At 39.5% G+C, this 18,181-nt stretch overlaps 1 protein-coding gene across 1 annotated transcript in view; it reads left to right on the plus strand.

The window, feature by feature from the left end:
* The window catches only part of XRCC4 (X-ray repair cross complementing 4), a 139,510-nt gene extending 123,048 nt beyond the window's left edge, over positions 1 to 16,462 (plus strand). The window contains exon 9 of the mRNA XM_027634610.1: positions 14,957 to 16,462. Within this exon, the coding sequence (XP_027490411.1) occupies positions 14,957 to 15,062 (106 nt within the window). The 3' untranslated portion in view covers positions 15,063 to 16,462. The remainder of the gene's footprint in view (positions 1 to 14,956) is intronic.
* Positions 16,463 to 18,181: the final 1,719 nt, after the last annotated feature.

Here is an 18,181-nt window from a genome sequence, read left to right on the forward strand (position 1 = left end):
TTGCAATCACACTAATGTTTTGGGATCAGCTGAGCTGAACAGAGTCTAAGTTGGGGTTTCATTAAATTCAAATGACACTTATTTGGATGAATGATGTCTCCATCCACATTAGGGAGTAGTTTCTGCTGAAATGAGCTGCTCTGATTGAAAAACTCATCTTTGGGCTGTGGAAAAGGAATCCTGCAGTGTTTCCAGTACATAATTAATGTGCAGAGAGGATATGTGCTGTGTGACTTTTCCAGTTTCAACCATAGCATTTCATAGCACGTGTGCATCTTTTGTAGGACAGCACAGCTGAGTGTATTTTTTAAAGAAGGCTGCTTGTTTCTTTATTTTTGAGCATTTTCTTTAATTAAATCTTTAGACTTATATTCATATCCTCTGTGGAGTCAGATTTCCAGCATCTTATGTAAGATGATGAGGGATCTGGAGCATCTCCCTGATGAGCAGAGACTGCAGGAGCTGGGCCTGGTAACTCTGGAGAGGAGAAGGCTGAGAGGGGATCCCGTCAATCCACACAAATATCCCCAAGGGGTGTCAGAGGATAGTCCCAGACTCTGTTCAGTGGTGCCCAGTGACAGGACAAGGAGCAATGGCCATAAACCAAAACACCGTAAGTTCCCCCTCAGCATGAGGCATAACTTCTTTCCATGGAGGTAGCAGAGCCTGGAACAGCTGCCCAGGGAAGTGTGGAGTGTCTCTGTCTGGAGACGTCCCAGACCCACCTGGACACATCCCTGTGTCACCTGCTCCAGGGAACCCTGCCTGGGCAGGGGGTTGGGTTGGATGATCTCTAGAGGTCCCTTCCAACCCTAAATATCCTGGGATTCTGTGATTTATAGTTCTTTACAATATTAAACTGAGTGCCTTTGCCTCTTTGAATCTTCCTACAGGTTCCTGCTACCAGGAGCCCTGCTTTCAGTAGGATTATGAATGAGATTCCATCCAAAGACCCTTTTTTTTTTTTTTTTTTATTCATTGCACAAAATCCCAGCGTGCAGAATTACTGGAAAAAAGCTTGACTTGAAACAAGTGCCATCACAGAGGGCTTGAAAGTTTGAGACCTACTGGTGCAAGAGACCCCCTGACAATGAACAAGAACATTAAAGTATTAGAAAAGAAGGAAAAGAGAGAATTTTTTTGTCTGTCCACTAAAGAAAAAACAAACAAACAAACAAAAAACCCAACCAAAAATCCAACAACAACAGAAAAAACCCCAAAACAATGAAAAAAAACCTAAAAAAAAATCACTAGAAAGGAAGCAACCCAAATACATTGCTGCTGAGGCATAGTCTGTTGTGATTGTCCTCAGAACAGGTCTTTTTCCGTACCTTCCCCCAGTTATGGGAGTAGGAACCTTGCTTGGTGAGATGCTTGAAGGCAAAGCCATGTCAGACTTCCCAGAGGATGCTGTTTTACAGCCGTGATTTGATGTTGCCTAAGTTTCTCCTGGAGCTTTAACTTTGCTGGAAAGCACCCAAAGATTCTTTCCTTTCTGAAGCTCCTTCTATGAAAGCTGTGGCAAGCAGCAGCAGGAAAATTCCATAAATTCATCCTTGTGGCGTTGCCCGTGCCAACACGAATGCAAGCGTGTGCTTTTTCTTCTTCCAGTGGTTTTAACAATGCACCAACGTGATGCAGTGTGGAAAATAACAATGAAAACCAAGTACTGTTTGCATTGCTGTGTGTGCATTGTGCTGCCTGGATCCCCCTGGCTAATTTATTGCCTCCATGTTTCACTCTCGAGGTTAAATTAAGTTGAATGAGGAGGTTTTCTTTCAGCTTAAGATGTTATTTCTCCTCTAATGCCTATGGCTAAATGCACAAGAAATTTGATGGTGGGCTTGACATAGCAGTGAATTCTTTTACAGTGGTTTGACAGTCCCTAACAGATTATATAGCAATTTTCATTCATTTAATTGTAAAATTCATTACAAATACCTTTCATTATGTAGAAAATAAATGCTATGTGATTGATTTCCAAAGTTTTAAGGCTTTATGGACAGAAGTTAATTTTTCAAAGCTTTTTTTGCTCTTTTCCAACACCCTAAAGAAAACACTTTGTCTTATTACTTGGCTAATTTCCCTGAAATGTTGAGTTGTGGGATGAGACTTTGTTTAAACAGCTCCAGACCCTGCACTGTGTTAATGTGGATGATTTTGGGAGGAGCAAACCATGTTCCAGTAAAAACACAGCAATAAAATTTGCAACCTACGACTTCCGTTTATCAACCGGATTCTTTGGGATTTGGTTTCCAGCATCGCAAATTGGGTCAGTAATTGATAGTTCATTGTGTTGTCATGTAATTCATGGGGGGTTTTGTAGTTTGGTGGGGTTTTTTTGGTTTTTTTTTTTAGAAAACCACAGCAGAGGCATGACTGTCTTCTGGCTAGGGAGAAAGGACCGATTAGGCAACAGGAACTTGGATCACTGAACTGCTTCTTCATGATGGGCTCTCACACTCTTGGCAGGCCCTGGAGTTGGAGGAGTTTGTAATCCTGGCTCAGCTGTTTGTGCGCTGTAATGTGGAAAATAGCATCCAAGGGGAGGTAAAAGTAGGAAAAGTCAGGGGTGGAGGGCTGTCAGTGGACAGGAGAGCCTGAATTACTCTCTGAAATGCATCAATTAAAACAATCAAATCTATCAATATATCAAATAAATCAAATAATCAATAATCAAATATAACCATCATGATACCTTTATGGAAAATTAACGCTGATTAACCCAACCGAGCTCAAAGTGCAGCCTGTCTTTATTTCAGTGATCTCTTCAATTAAAAATACGTGTTGCTTGCCATGTCATCAGTACAATGCGGCATTGTTTGCTGCGCTGTGGAAATAGTTATATCTTTAAAATGAGGGGGTGGGGGGTTGTGCATGAAATCTGCCACAGTGTTAAAGTATTATTCCATAAGCAAAGAAATAGTTTATGGTTCAAACCAAACCTGGTAAGTACCAACTTGGAGTTACTCAACATTAGCCGTGTTAGTGAGTGTCATTTTCCAAAATCAATTCTGTCATTTTGGATTATTTTCTGAGCGCTGTATATCAAGGGTATTTGTCTTGACAGAAAGCAAGATACACTCCTCTCTGTCCTAAATTATGTGTTTAAGCTGAAAAATAGCATGTAAGGATGAATTGCTGTGATAAAACAAATGCAAAGTTATTTTTATGTGTCTTTTGTTGAGGTAACTGTAGTTCTGCTGGAAATTTCCATTTAACTTGAAACCATGGCTGTCCAGATCTCAGGACTTGCTCCAATTCATTAAATATTTCTTTGACATCCAAGTATATAAAGACATGTTTGATTTGGGTTTTTTTTAGATTCTTCTACTAAGTTTCTAGTAGCACAGAAATACAAGCCTGAGTGATCATTGTACTGAAACAATCAGACTTAAGTAAAAGATTGTCTCAAAAAAATGCTCTTTATTCACCTTGTGGTTATTGGTTTAATATTTACCTCTAGACTGTTTTTAGTGTATTCACTCAGAAATACCAGTTCAGCTTTGTGACAGGAACTAAAGAATCTGGGAATAAACACTGTCCTGTCCCAGCAGCAAACAGAACAACTCATCTGTTCCCCTTCCACAAAGCTCTTCAAAAACAAATTTACGTTGGTGCTTACTATCTATATATTTTGTCTGGCAAACATATAAATTCAACATCTGTCTTTCCTTCATGGATTAGACAGTCCCCAAAAACCAGTCATATATATATGGTGTATTTTAAAAAGGAAATTTTAGTGGCTTTTTTCTGTGTTGGAGAGGACACTTTTAAAAGCTTGGATATACAGGAGAGTATAATCTGCATTTCAGGTGCAGTGTGTTGCAGTATTCATTAATATTAGGTGTCAGACTTATGCTGGACAGTGCCACATACTATTCTAAGTCATAAGCCTTTTTTCATGTCTCCTCTCTAAACTCTGAAATTAAAATTTGAGAGAGACCTCATGACTTTCTGAGAATGTACGTGGTTTAGTCTCAGAAACAGTCACGCCTAAGACCAGAGCACCACTGGTGACAGGAACATTGCGCAACAAATTTCAGGAAGAGCAGTGAAGGTTGCTAAGCATTTTATCTGTTGTGAATAGGAAAAACGCTGTATGTGGATGAGTGTAATTAGGTCATTGGTTTGTGTACCCAAAGCCCTAGTTTCCCAATGTTTCTTAGAATTAACATGGACGTATATTTAATGTGTATCTTTGATTTGGCTGAAAAACATAGCCGAGCAATTCCTAACTGCCTACATATAGTTATATATATATTTATATACATAGCTTCATAGACATAGATGATTCCAAAAGGATAGGCAAGGACATATCCTCCTGAAATTTGCTCAATAGCCTCCAATTTCAGATACAGTGAGATTGCCAGGCTCTGAGATACACCTTTGATGTTGCAGAGCTCCCTGAGTATCTGTCACATAAGGGACAAGTTCAGGAGGCCTATGGACCACAGGTATTTCCTTGGATTTCTTATGGAGGTTGGATATTGCAGGATGCAAACGAGTGCTTGGAGCCAGAGGCTACAACAATGACTGGGCAGCCACTTAGCAAACTGCCTTCAAGATGTGTTGGAAAAATCTGTTTCCAAATCTCTATTTTAAGGTTGTTTTATTTCTCCCTTAAATGACAGGGTTGGAATTTGGCCTTGCAAAATAGTTGTTAATGCAAAGTGCTTTACTTATAGTGCTTTTTTTGCAACAACAACTTTACCAGGATTCTTATCTGTGTGTTTTTTGTTTTTTTTCAGTGGTAACAACTCTGGGATAACAGACTGTGGAATGGGGGCGGGGGGAAGGGGGACAGTGCTGGGATCAGCCACCACAACATGCTTATTCCACCCTGGACTTTTAATTTAATTTTATCCTCTCCACCCCCAACCCTAACCCTAACTCTAGCCCCCCTGGACCGAAGGTTATGTTAAACTTCCCATAGCACAAAGAAGCACTGTGAACACATTAACCCAGCAAACCCTTTAGTGTCTCTGGAACTCCCTTCTCCATTACAGGGGTTTATGTTTGGAAATACATCATCCACTTGAGGTTCTGCGGGAGTTGTGGTATACATAACCTTTTTAAAAACTGCTCCTGCCCACCAAAAGCTGTCACCCAAGTGTTTCTCTCCCTCACCCGGCTTTGTAACACTTCAGTTTTTGATCATTCTACAGGCATTTAATCATCATGAAGACTTTTTTAACAGCACAATGGTTCACCGGCTTCAAGCTGTGTGAAGGCCAGTCAGCTCTGGTGAGGCAGGACAGTGCCTGTGAGGGAATTTGAATTGTCTGGGTTTTTTTGCTTTAAAGAGAAGTGTCTTTGGGTTCAGCATTCCTTTTATCAATTTAATTTTGGCTGTTCATCTTGTATTGATCTGAACTGCTCACCAGAGACAGTTTAACTGGAGTTTTTGTCTTTTCAGGCAATGATTGAAAGAAAAAAAAAAAAAAACACCTTTGAATTAAGCATCATCTGCAAGAAGAGTTTTCTAGGAATGTCTGGTTTTATTACACTCCTGTTGTCTAATTTGTGATTGTTGACACATAATAGGCACACAGAAGTGCTGAAGATGAATGACTCAATATGATAAATCAGTAACTTCCCTTCCTCTGGCCCTGCCTCTGAGGCTTCATTCCTTTTTTTGATCCAAACTTCAAAAGAATTTGGATTTTTGTATTATCTCATTTTTAATCTCACTCTGCAGAAGGGGGATGGCTGTTTTTATCCCCTCTGGTTTTTCAAAGCAGTAACAGAGAAATCTTGCAAGAGGTATTTCCTTTCATGATTTTCTGCTGTTTGAAGACTAGAGGAGGACTGGGTGGTTCTGATAAACCTCCAGTCTACTTCCAAACCTTCTGAATATGCTTATTTTTGTAGTTCTAGGAACAGATCTAGGGTGTTTACAGGAAGAAAAACAACATCTTACTAAATAAATTCTCTCTGGGAGCATGAATGTTTCTTACTGCTCTGATTTTGTAGCAGCTTTAGCAATCAAATAAGAGGCTTTTTTTTCCTTATATCTTGTCTTTCAACTCTTTCTTCTGCCTTTTGAGCTCTTGCTGTTATGAAGAGTCAGTTAAATGTCCTTATCTGGGGATGCAAAGCTTTTGTGACACTGTCTGTGTGTAGCATCAGCATCAGTGCTTCCTTTGCAAGCAGCTGTAGGGAAAACTTCAGACAAAATATGTTCAGTATTCAGGCTAAATCTGTTGACTCATTTTATAGAATTTTATTATTTCCTCCTCAATGCAACGTGTCCGCAGCCTAGAAAATGAGGAACAACTGATAAATTTTAGATGAACGCTCTTCTAGATCTTTGAAATTTTTCCTCACTCCCACCCCATCAAAGGTCTCAGGGCCCTGTAGAATCCAAGAAAATAAGTGGCTTACGTGTGTGTTATATTTTTTTTGCTAGTAATATCCAATTTATTATTTAAATTTATAACTTTATTGGTGGTTTATGTGGTGTTTTGGTGTTCTGCAGTTAAATGGTCTGTTTGCTTGGTCTCACTGCATTCTCAGCAGAAAACAGCCTGTAATCTTTTTCTTCTGCAACAAAGAAAGGGTAGACTGCAAAGAATTATGTTAAACTCAAAACTTGACAGTTTGACAGTCCCAAACCCTCACTGTAATTGCTTTCATTGGTTCCCACCAGGTTTAGAAGGAGTTTCTATTACTGTTGCCTGAATATTGTATTGCAATTAGCAATACCAAAGATGAAAACATAGAATGGATTCCTCTTCTGGAAAGAAAAAAATTGAGACATCAGGGGAAGAAGTGTACTTGAAAAATGTGCATTACTCTTTTACTGTTTCCCAGTGCTATAGGGTGGATAAAACCTGGTGGTTTTCCATGAAATGGACTTGTTGTCAATAACTCAAGATGCAGGTATAATTCCGTTTTCAGTGGTACATCTAGGTTGTTTTGCTCAGGCAACATCTCTTTTACATGTACACCATGAAAATTCTACTCTGATTGACATCTACCTTCTCCTAATAAAGTCCCAGTTGCCTACCTGTGTGGTGTTCCCTTTTCTCTTAATGCATCTGTAAGATTAAAAATTCCCTTACAGCACTGCTCTTAAACTCACAAGAAGGCAGACTGTCTCAGTTTGTTAGTGGTGCAGCACCAGGACAATTTCTAGGCCACTCTGCATATTAAAATTTTATGATGTTTGTGGCTTGAATGCTTCTTTTAGCCAGACCAGTATGAGAAAACTTGAGAGAAGGTACTTCAGGTTTGTACTAATAGATCACAGCTGAAGGTAAAGTCTGGCTTGGGCTGTGGAATTGAGACAGCTGGCTGGTGGCCATTCTGGGTGCACCTCCTTTCCAGCCTTGGGGAAATCATCCCAGCTGGGATGTGACTGGTGCTGGTTTGGCACCAGTTAAGCCCATGACCTTCATCACCATAATGCTGGAGAGATATGTGTGTGCATGAGTGAGGTGAGCCTGTCCCTTGCTCCTGGTACTACTTGTATGCAAACTGCTCTGAAATCTCTGAAATTTAAAGGCTGAAGACTCTTTCTGTGAATTTGACTATTTGTGGAAATAAAAAGTAAAGGGGCTCATTAGGAAGAAAAACCCACTTTATATAAAAATTTTCACAAGAAAACCATGCAGGGACAGTCCCATCCTTTTGGTTAGTGGGGATTTTGTTGTTTGTTTAAGGATAATACAACTTTTCTTAAAAATCTTGTATTGTAGACTTTTTTGCAGCATTTACCCAATAAGAAATGACTTGGGTATTTGGTCTGCTATTAAATGCTCCCGGTAAAGTACTTACTGCAGACCCTGAGAGCTCGAATGGATGGAGACCTGTTGGAGTTTTGGAGGAGAAAAACTGGCTTTTGAAGCTTCCTCTGCAGGCTGTCTTACAGCAATTGCATCAGAAGCTGCAGATATTCCTGTTTCTTATAATAGTAGAAGATATATTTTGAGAGTGACTTCTTTACAGATGTTTTGATAGGTGGGCTCTCAAAGGAAGGATTGTTAAAGCATCTTAAACCACATATCCAGAGTGAAAAAAGGTATTACTAATGAGTTAGGAAGGCTTCTCAGCTCATACTCATTTACTTTATGCACCCCAAAGTCTACCTGTACCTATTTTTCCATTTTTCCTTGTGTTTTCAATGGACTGGATATACTGTGTCCTCTTCTGGTTTTTTTGGTGTTCTGTGGGGTTTTTTTTGTTGTTGTTGTTTTGGTTTTTTGGTTTTGTTTGGTTTTGGGGTTTTTTTGTTGTTGTTTTTGTTTTGGTTTTTGTTTGGTTTTGTTGGTTTGTTGGTTTGGTTTTGGTTTTGTTGTTTTGTTTTGTTTTGTTTTCACCTGGTTTTGGTATTGCTGCTTGAATAGGTTTCAGCTCTCAGGCGTCACTGTAGGCGGGGGTTTAATCTTAAATGTCAAAGGTTTGTTCTTATTTCAGAAAAATACAAATGAAATCAGATCTGCAGCTGTGGAGGGGTCAGGAGGAACATAAGGAGGAGTTGAATGGGAGTTAGGAGCAGAAAGGAAAGCAGCATTCTCAGTACTAAAACAATTTTAAATTCAATAGAGACCTACTGGGGGAGGGAAAGGGAAACTTGTTATACTTTGTCTGCTCTGCCTTAGCTTGTAAATTGAATCCTGCTCCCGGTTTATTCAAGTCATTGCTCCCTCGTTTATTAGGAACTCACTGCTGCTGTATCTCTCCGAGTGCATTTTGCCATTAGAAAACATATACCTAAGTGATATCCACATGCTCTACTGACCCAAAGTGGTTTTCTGGAATAAGCTGATTAAAGTGAATGATCCCACTGAACAGATCTGTGGGTAATAGGTAATCTGGGCAGAAATAGGCTCCTGGTGGTGCCTAGGTGTACATGTACAAACTGCTCAGCAGGGAAAAAGAATGTGCTTAATTCACTTGCAGTTTTTAAAAGACCATTTTTTGGGTTATGTCCATGGATTCTCCTACATCCATCTGAGAAAAGGATGTTTTTAGCAATAGCTTGTAATTTAAAAAAGATGTCAGAGCACCCTAGTCTAGTACCGAGGGAACCTTTCATCATATGAACGCTGAACTAATCCATTTTTCTTTCAGAATAATTTAAATGTTAATAATGTGGGAAGTGGGGAGTTTCACTGTGTAGCAGCAAATGCAAAGGATGGATCCCAGAGAGCTGAAGGCTGAGCCTGTAGTACAGGTAGCTTTGCAAGCACAAATTTAAACTTTTAACTAAATACTTTAACTCGGTTTTTCTCCAGTTAAATGCTCTTGCTTTTGTGATTTGTTTCAACCTGATTTTCAGTTGTAGCTGCCATGTGCAGTCATCAGATTTTAGGTGGAAAACCCCTCCCTCACAATCCAGTGCTGCAACAGCCATCTTAGCCCTTTCTGCCCTTGGAGGCAGCATGAGGACACACATTTCCTGTGTGATAAACAAGTCCAGGAGTTTTTATTGGCCCCCTCAGGTCTCTGGGCACTGTTTGTGATCCCCTGAGGGAACAGGAAAGGGCCAGGGAGACCAAGCAGCTCCAGGATTTGGCAGTGTGGAACAGGATTGTAACACAGTTTAGCTGGTGCTGGTGTTGCATAAATGTGTATGTGATAATGGCCGTGAGAAATGTCTCCTAACATTTACCAATAAATGTGCAATGCACTGGATTTATGAAAGACCTCGACAAAATTCTTAAACAAACCTAGTTTTTGCTTTACTCTGTACTTTTATAGCTATGATTAGGAGATTTGTGATTTTTTCCACAATGAAGGCAATGGTGCTAGTCTGTTACTAGAAATGCATGTGGTCTAGTTTATTTAAGCAGGAAGGAGTTTAAGTGGAAATGAGGCACAGAAGTGTGTGTCACTGGTCTAAAACAAACATGGTTTTGACTTTTCCTCATAGGTGACATCTATTATTACATTTTTAAGTAGATCTTTGTTAGTAAGCATCTGCAAACACGTTCAATCAGATGGAAAGATCTAGGACTATATTTATATTACTAAACCAGAATGTTCTTCTTAAATAAGGACCTGCACCAATGCCAGCTGAAGCTAATTGGGAATTTACAAGTGAAAGGATACAAGTCCCTAAAAAAGCTCCTGTTTTGTAGGACTAAATAAATAGAGTTAATGACTAGTAGTGTTGTGAGCTGATCTAGAGTGGTTATTGGAAGTTATATCAAATATTAGAAGATATATCATTTAGAGATACATGAGAATCTTCTCAGTGTAGGTTTGTTTGTGAGTTTGCTCTTACTGCAATCAGTGTGTCCATTTATGTGATGTCTGAGGGACTCCAAGCACACTTTCCTCCCTTGGAAGGTCTCCAAGGATACGTAAAGAAAAAGACAACTTGTACAAGTATAAAACAAAATCATCCCCAAATGATGGTGTCTGATTCTAGAACATTCAGCTTGCAGGAGCTGAAGACAGTGTTTAGCATGTTCCTGGTTTTTGGAGTTTTGACTTAAGTTGTGTTGATTGAGTGGATTCCAGACTTGTCCTGTTGTGCAGGGGTGGTGATAGATACAGGTGCAGTTGCAGATTGGCCTCCAGCCAGATGAGGAAGCTTATGAAGGAACATTGATTCCCTGGTTGAGTACTAAATTTGTGGTTACTGCATTGAAAATACTCATCATTAACTGTCTAATTGAACAAGATTATTATTGTTATTGTTGTTATTATTGTTATTGTTATTATTTTTATTATTATTATTAGTGGTGGTGGTGGTGGTTTTGTCTGTCTGGTGCCCTTAACTGAGACTAGACTGTTTGCTCAGTACACTGAGCACAGGAAAATGCCACATGTGGACACCTCAGGAATCATTCTCTTCAGCTGTTTCTTGAGTGTTTTTGTCTAGTTTCTGTGAATTTGTTTTGGGGCCAGGTGTAGGTATGGCTTCGATGATCTCTGACACCACCATTCTCTTCAGACAATTGAAATTGGCAGAAAAGAAGTTCAGTTTCTTCACTAACTGAGGCAAAAGTCCCTCAGCTGTAATTTTGGGGCATGAAGCTGATTGTATCCAGTAAGTTCTTCCAGACTTGCTGGGGTTTACATTTTGCAGAATCCTTTAGAAGTATGTGGGCTTGTTTTCATATAATTTCTAGGAATAAATGCCAGCCTAGACTACATTGGCAAGCAGAATACTCTTAATACTGCCAAAAAGTAACACATTTTAATTTCTTTTTCCATTATAAATTGAATTAAAAAGAAAAATACCTCCATAATTTATCTTATATTATAGTCATTGTAGCATATTTTTGTAGGGGAATACCATCATATTTTTAATCACGTGTAGCTTCCATTTAGTCTACTTACACTTTTAATATTCCACTTTAAAGAGCTCTGTCTTCATATGGTGTTCTCAATGCATCTAAAAGACTATTCCCCTCTTCCATTATCCATTTCTTTTTCTTTTTATGGTTAACTTTCCTCTTTTTGCCCAGTCAGGATGTCTCCCACTAGCACTGGGAGCACCACAGAATCCTGGTTATTCAAGGCCAATATTTTACCTATGACCATGAGCTTTAGTTTCTGTTTGAGATGCCTCAAAATCTTAAGGTTAATGCTGTAATGACCATGAATTCTCTGTCTACAAGCTGCTGCTGTCACCTATTCTTATAACACTATATCAGATTATATCCTCTGTTATTATTAAGCCTTCATTAAGATAAATGTCAAAATGACAAAAGTGAACCATTAAACCAAGATAAGGGAAGATGTACATGCTGAGAAATTCAGCCTTTTCCTAAACCACTGGTGACAACTGAGATATCCCCTCTTAGAAAAATGCCATCTTATGCTTGGAACTGATTATTTTACTTAATTAAAAAAATGAAGAAAATAATGCAATGGTTGAAGGGCACAGGGATACCTCCCAGATTACTCAAGTTTCTTGGAAAGTCTTTATATCTATGCTAATTTACAAGAGTATTTCTCTTTCCAGATCCCATGGGAGTTGCTCAAGGACAAAAATTCGAGTAGAATCATTACCACAATATGCGGGGCTGGCTCTACAAGAATAGAAAAGTGCAGGAATCCTTCATCTTTCCAGAAAAAAGTAGTTATTTGTGTAGCTTCTCTGCAAAGCCATCACCTTGCATGGCTTTTAGTTCCTGTGTTGTAAAGCACCAAAGTGTTTCATGTCTTCTGTTCCTTGCAGCTCTTACTCAGCTGTGGAAAGAAATATCAAGTCATGTAACCACTTTCTTCCAAGTCTTGGGCCAAGATCTCATCTGGTGTAAGTCAGCAGAGCTCCACGGACATTATTAGTGCTCCAGTGATTCACACCAGCTGTGCATCTAGTCCTCTGTCTCATTTTATGAACTAAATGTCAGGAAATATGAAATGATCTCTTATAGTCAGCAGTTCTCCAGATGTGTTAATGGATTTTAAGTTTACCAGAAAGTTAAGACTTCAAAAAGAGATCCAGCAAAATAAACTTTCAAGAAGAATAGCTTACTTACAGCCTTTTCGGCAAGAGAGGGCTATACAACTCATGGCAATTTGAAGAAATTAACTCAGTTATGCATCAGGGTATGGTAACAGCCGCACCGAGAACCTAAGATTCAAAATAACTTCACAGCACAAAGCAAGCTGTTGCCACTCAGTAAGTAATTGCCATGCAAATAGGAATCACCAAGTCTTAAAACCAAAAATTAAGTTTCTTGTGATCTTTGTGTGAAGAGCCTAATGCTTCCACTCTGGTAGTGCAGTTGCGTTTATTCACAGGCCTGGTGTTACAGCTTTTGGAGATTAAATGAGGAACATGTTGTTAGAAGGACACAGAAGCTTAATAGTTCTCACTGTGTGATGTTGAAACTCAGCAGTGACTTGGCTTATGGGTGTGATCTCAAATATAGTGTTGAAAACAGTTATTTTAGCCAATGAGAATGAAATGCTCATTGACACTGCATAAGCACCAAGAGGTTTACCTGTCCAAATCTAAAAATACTGGAATAGGTGTAATGTCACAGCCAACAAATGTGGGGTCTCAGAAGTCTTTTATTCCTAAATGCTTTAATGATATATGAGCATATGCTCCAAAAACCAAAAAAAGATTCCATACCCGAAATATCCCCTGGTGGTACAGAGGTCTTCACAGCCTAATTTATTTGCTAATGAGACCTTTCAGAATTAATTAAAATGATTAGTGTGTGGCTCCACACTGTGTGATTTACATATGTTGTTCTCACTGGAGACTTGATGCTTTGGATAGATCCAGAAAAGTAAAAGAACAACATGCCTTCAATGCTTCATTGAGTGAATGTGAATGTAACTCTTGGGGTGTGCTGCCTGTATATTTTTTTTAAATTAGGGCAGAAATAAGTTGATTTCTGGCAATCAGAACAGTGTGGAGTGCTCTGAGGGTCCAATTCTGGCAGGTCTGTTTCACAGTTAATCCCAGTGACTTTTGGTGAGACAAACATTTGTCTAGATCTCACTGCATACCAAAAGGAGAATAAACAATGCTTGGACACAAATTACTCAGGCCTGAAGATGAACATTTTGGAAGAGTCCTGATAGAAAGCCAGTTAGACTTTCAGGTAAAGTAATTATCATAATCCGAATATAGCAACACATTGAATTTAGAGGGTTTGCAGGGGTGGTGGATTGAGTGGTGAGGAAACCCCTTTGAATACTCAACACCACTTGGGAAGTGACAGCATCCAGGACTCAGCATTTACTGGGGTTGTGCTGGTTCCTCAGGGGGGAAAAAAGGGGAACAAAATGAAATTCATTCCCCAGATCCACAGCAGGAAGGTCCATAATGAGAGCTCTGACCCTCCAAGGGGTCAAGGAACTGGAAGTATGAGAGGCTGTGAGTCATGTGAGGCAGTGCCTGGTGACTTAAGGAGCTCACTGCGTCTTGAAATCACAGTGTTTCATAGAGACTTCTGCTCCCTGGAGATTTCTAGGAATGAGGTTTGGAAAATTTGGCTCTGAATCAGTTTGAAACCAAATTTAAAAAATTGCTGAATTTCACTTGCTGTGTTGGCTCTGCAGTGTGGAGTGGTTGAAGGCAAAATAAATGCTTTAATCAGTCTGACGATTAAGATTGTATTTGTGAGCCCTCACAGGGAAGCCCTTACTTGAGAGTAAGAGCAACACTCTCCACCACCTCTGTCCAGTCCTTGCCATCGTGGTGGCTGATATGTTGGTCTTGGGAATGTATGAGTTTTTCACTTGTTGTCAGGATTGCACCAGTGGAATATTCCTGGTCATGAAGCCATCGACCCTTATGAAACTCCAGCCAGCAATACTCCAAAACCTGCAGTACAAGCATGTCAGGTCTGATTCCTGCTTCCTACCCCAATTCCCTGCAGCCAAGGACTGAGGCAAGATTGGGAGATCACGTCTTACTTTGAATGCAAGGGGTGATGCTGACCTGGAATGTCTTGTCACTGAAAACACATGTGCCTGTGATTCATAATTCTCTAAGCTCACAGAAGTAAAGTTTTCTGTGCAGGATTCATACTTTTTTGTGTATTCAGTCTATACATATAAGATTAATATAATAAAATTAATACAGGGATCAGAAGCTGTTGCAAATGCCATCATTTTTGGAAACACAGGATACCTCACCTTCCCAGGCATAAGGGCAGAGCCTTACTGGAGTGGTGTCCTGGAGAGACAGATGAAATAGGGCACATGGGTTCTTGGCATGTTTTCAGCATCTTTCCTGTCCTCCCTCGCTCTTGCTGTGGAAACTCAGGGTGAAATTCTCAGGGTCTTAAAAAAAAATAATTGTGATGAAATAGCTGAAGCTGTGACATTTATAAGCTGAATTTCATCTGTTTTACCACTGCCGTCTCTGCAAGTGATTGGGTCTTTCAAAAACCACTTTTCTCTTAAATGCAAACTTAACAAAAAGCTCAGAATTCACTGTGAAGTGTTACTGTGGCAAAGTATATGTTGGAATTATTTATATCTTTATCCAAAAACTGTTTCATATCCCTTTGCTTTACATTTCCAGACCTGACCTGGCCTCACAGAAGACATCCGGCCAGCATTCTGTGGATTGGAACCTGGAAACACTGAAGAACACTTGTGAGCCAGAGGACCTCTTCGACGACATGTAGCCACATGTGGGCTGTGAGACAGAGACTGATGCTTCTAGCAGAGATAAGCTGTAAAACTAAAGGCTTTTTTTGTAGAGTAGAGCCAAGATCTGTGCTCTGAGGTGGTTTCCAGTGGCACACCCCTCTAAACCCTCTTGCACTGCACTTGTCCCCATTCCTCACTATGAGTTTGTAGACCCTGATAGACCTGATTTGTGATGGTCTTAAAAATGAGTTATCCCTTGTGTAGACCTTTTATCGAGTGTATATGGGAAGCGAGAGCACCACTGAGGTGTTTTTTACATCCTCACAGTTAGTGAAGGATACAGCTGACTGTATTCGGGTTTTCCAGATGTCCCCAGAGAATGTCCAACATAAGAGTTTAAACTACTGCTGTACTTAACCTTACATGCCACGCCTTTCTTAGCTCAGCCTAAACATGATCCAGATAAATCATCTTCAGCTTTGTTCGAGATGCAGATTTAGAATAGTCTCTTCTGATTCAAAGCATCCAAAGAAATACCTTTTTATTCAAAGGTTCTCTGCAGCATTAATGCCTTATAAGGTTTTCTTGCTCTTGGAAGTAAAGTGCTTCTAAAGTAGATATTGACTCTATTTTAAGCTTCCGTAGAAACCCATAGCATTTAAAAAGATTGTCATTTTTGATACTTCAACATTTTCCTTAGGGTGGTTTCTAAAAAGAAATAAATAAAATGCATTCTGAAAGGACATCAATTTTGTTCTTATTTGCTTAGACACTATGAGTAAAGACAGAGTTAGCAAAATGAAGGCAGTCTTTAAAGTCTTCTGTGCTCTGTGGCTTGCACAGGTCCGTGGTAAAACACCTACTTGGTGTTTCTGAAATGGCCACTTATTTAGGCTCTGATTCTGCCAAAATTCCATCTTATAATTTATTAAAAGCACTCATGTCAGTATTTGCAGCGTCATGGACTCTTATAGGAACACAAGGGTCTGGGAATATTCCATTTAAGCATTCCTCCCTGGAAAAATGGTCATAGCATTTTAAATTCACAAAGGGCTTTGGGACAGTGTTATAAATCACAGAGTAAAAATAAGAATGGCTAAAATATTTTGCTTGCTAAAAAAGCTTTGTGCCTGAGAAGTAGCAAGGCCACAAAAGCCCTATTCATACACCCATTCAAAGTCTTCCAGTGCTAATCTGACAGTGCTTTCAGCAAAAGCTCATGTATGGTTCCAGTTTTGGAGTGAATATGTTCCATGACTTAACCTGAAATGGAAGAGCTTGGTTTAATTGTGCCTGCAGCAGAAAATGAAGGTAAACAAAGCTGAGAAAACTCTGCTTTCAGGACGCTGTTGGTTTCTAGTGGCAAAACGTTGTTGTACAAATAGGAAATGTTACATGCCATGGGCAGATGTAATAAAGTCTGTCAGAGTGTTTATTATTTTCTCTTTCTTTTTTCTTTTTTGAGGTTTATAGAGTCATTTGAACAGAAAATTACGTGGTGGGTGTTGCACACCTTGGGCTGTGTGAGCACAGGTGTGTTGTCTGGTGAGGGCAGTCGTGGTACAGAGCCAGTTTCCAATCAGCTGAGACTGGTTTTATTCACAGGGACACCTTCCCTCCCCTGGAAATTACATACAATATGTCAGTGTGTCCTAGTTAGAACAGCTGGGACCAGTTCATCACTGTATGGGTGTAACCCAAAACTGTGTATTCTATAGCCTTCCATGCCATTTCCCAGAAACTGTTATCAATAGACTATTTACACCCTCTACCCAGAGCAGCCTGACTCCTCAGGCTATAAACTAGGTGTTAAGAGGCCTGTGAGATAGGAGGGTACTTCTGTCCTCACACCCATTGTGTAACTCCCTGCCCTGAGAGAAGTACTGGGCATTCCTGCCTGAACTGGAGAATATATAGTCTTGGAACTTTTTTTAACCACTCATGGGATCCAGAGGAAGACTGCAGATCACCACTCCCAACCGGACTGCAGTCACCACCCTTGACCAGACTGCAACAGCACTCTCACCAAAAGGTTTTCCCCTCTCCTTTTTCTTTGGACTCAGGGGGCCCAACGAACACCACTCTGTTCATGCCCCAGGGTGCTGGGTTATACATTTGGGTTTTGTGGGTTAAAAGCAATTTTTTGTCTGTATAATTGTACTTATTGTATTATTTTATTAAATTGTTATTCTGACTTATAATCTCTCTTTTGAGTTGAGTTCATTTCCCCTCCCGGTTTACCTTTAAACCAGCACACAGTGTCCACGGCCTTATGGGAAGTGTCAGTGAAATCCTCCTTTCTGAAGATATATGTGAGAAGCTGTTGGTTTTCTGAAGGTAAAGTTTCCATTTTCCAATTGGCTTTGAAGAAGAATGACCCACCAGTCTTAAAACCAGTTTAGACTCTGTGTACGTCTTTTATCATGTGAGAGCAATGTTGCCAAAGCTGCAGAAAATCAGTGAAAATTCATCATGATGTGCATTTGTCTCCTTTATCCTCAACCTCATTCATCCCAGTGCATGGAAATAGACCCAGTGGCCCCATTGACCAAGCCAGGTAAAATCCATTTCAAACTAACCTGTGATGTCTGGGAAGGGAACTCAGTTGCTTGTCCCCTACTCAAAATATTTCAGTGATGACAAAAGACAAAATAGAGAAACATGCCCACAAATGGGTTTTTCAAGGCAGGAAATTAACCAAAGTTAGGAAACATAGATCAAATTTCAGAGATCCTCTATTAATACTTCTCTTTGATATTACTCTGCAAATGATTTCCCAGGTAATTCTTTTTTTCATCACTTTAAACTGTACTTCTGGGGAAGATGAAACATGTAGTTGTTTTACAGGAAGAAAAACATATCTTTCAATAAAGGTTTGGATTCATCCAGATTTTTATACCTTAATGTAACTTCTTAGACAGAATGTACATTCTAATTTGTCATTAGAAGTCTGGGTTTATCCAACAAATCTTGAAAAGCAAAGTTCAAAAATATTTATTTTCAAGACAGCAAAAGGAAAGTTCTGAACCAAAAAACCTCCCTCTTTTCTTAAGGAAATGCTGTATAAAGTGTTGCCTTTGGGATGATAGTGTTATTTTGATTTTGAGATCATGTTTTGACAATCTATATCACTATTTTAACTACCTTCTCACTA

Source organism: Corapipo altera, unplaced genomic scaffold, assembly GCF_003945725.1.
Source record: "Corapipo altera isolate COAL_440 unplaced genomic scaffold, ASM394572v1 61411, whole genome shotgun sequence".
Lineage (NCBI taxonomy): Eukaryota > Metazoa > Chordata > Aves > Passeriformes > Pipridae > Corapipo > Corapipo altera.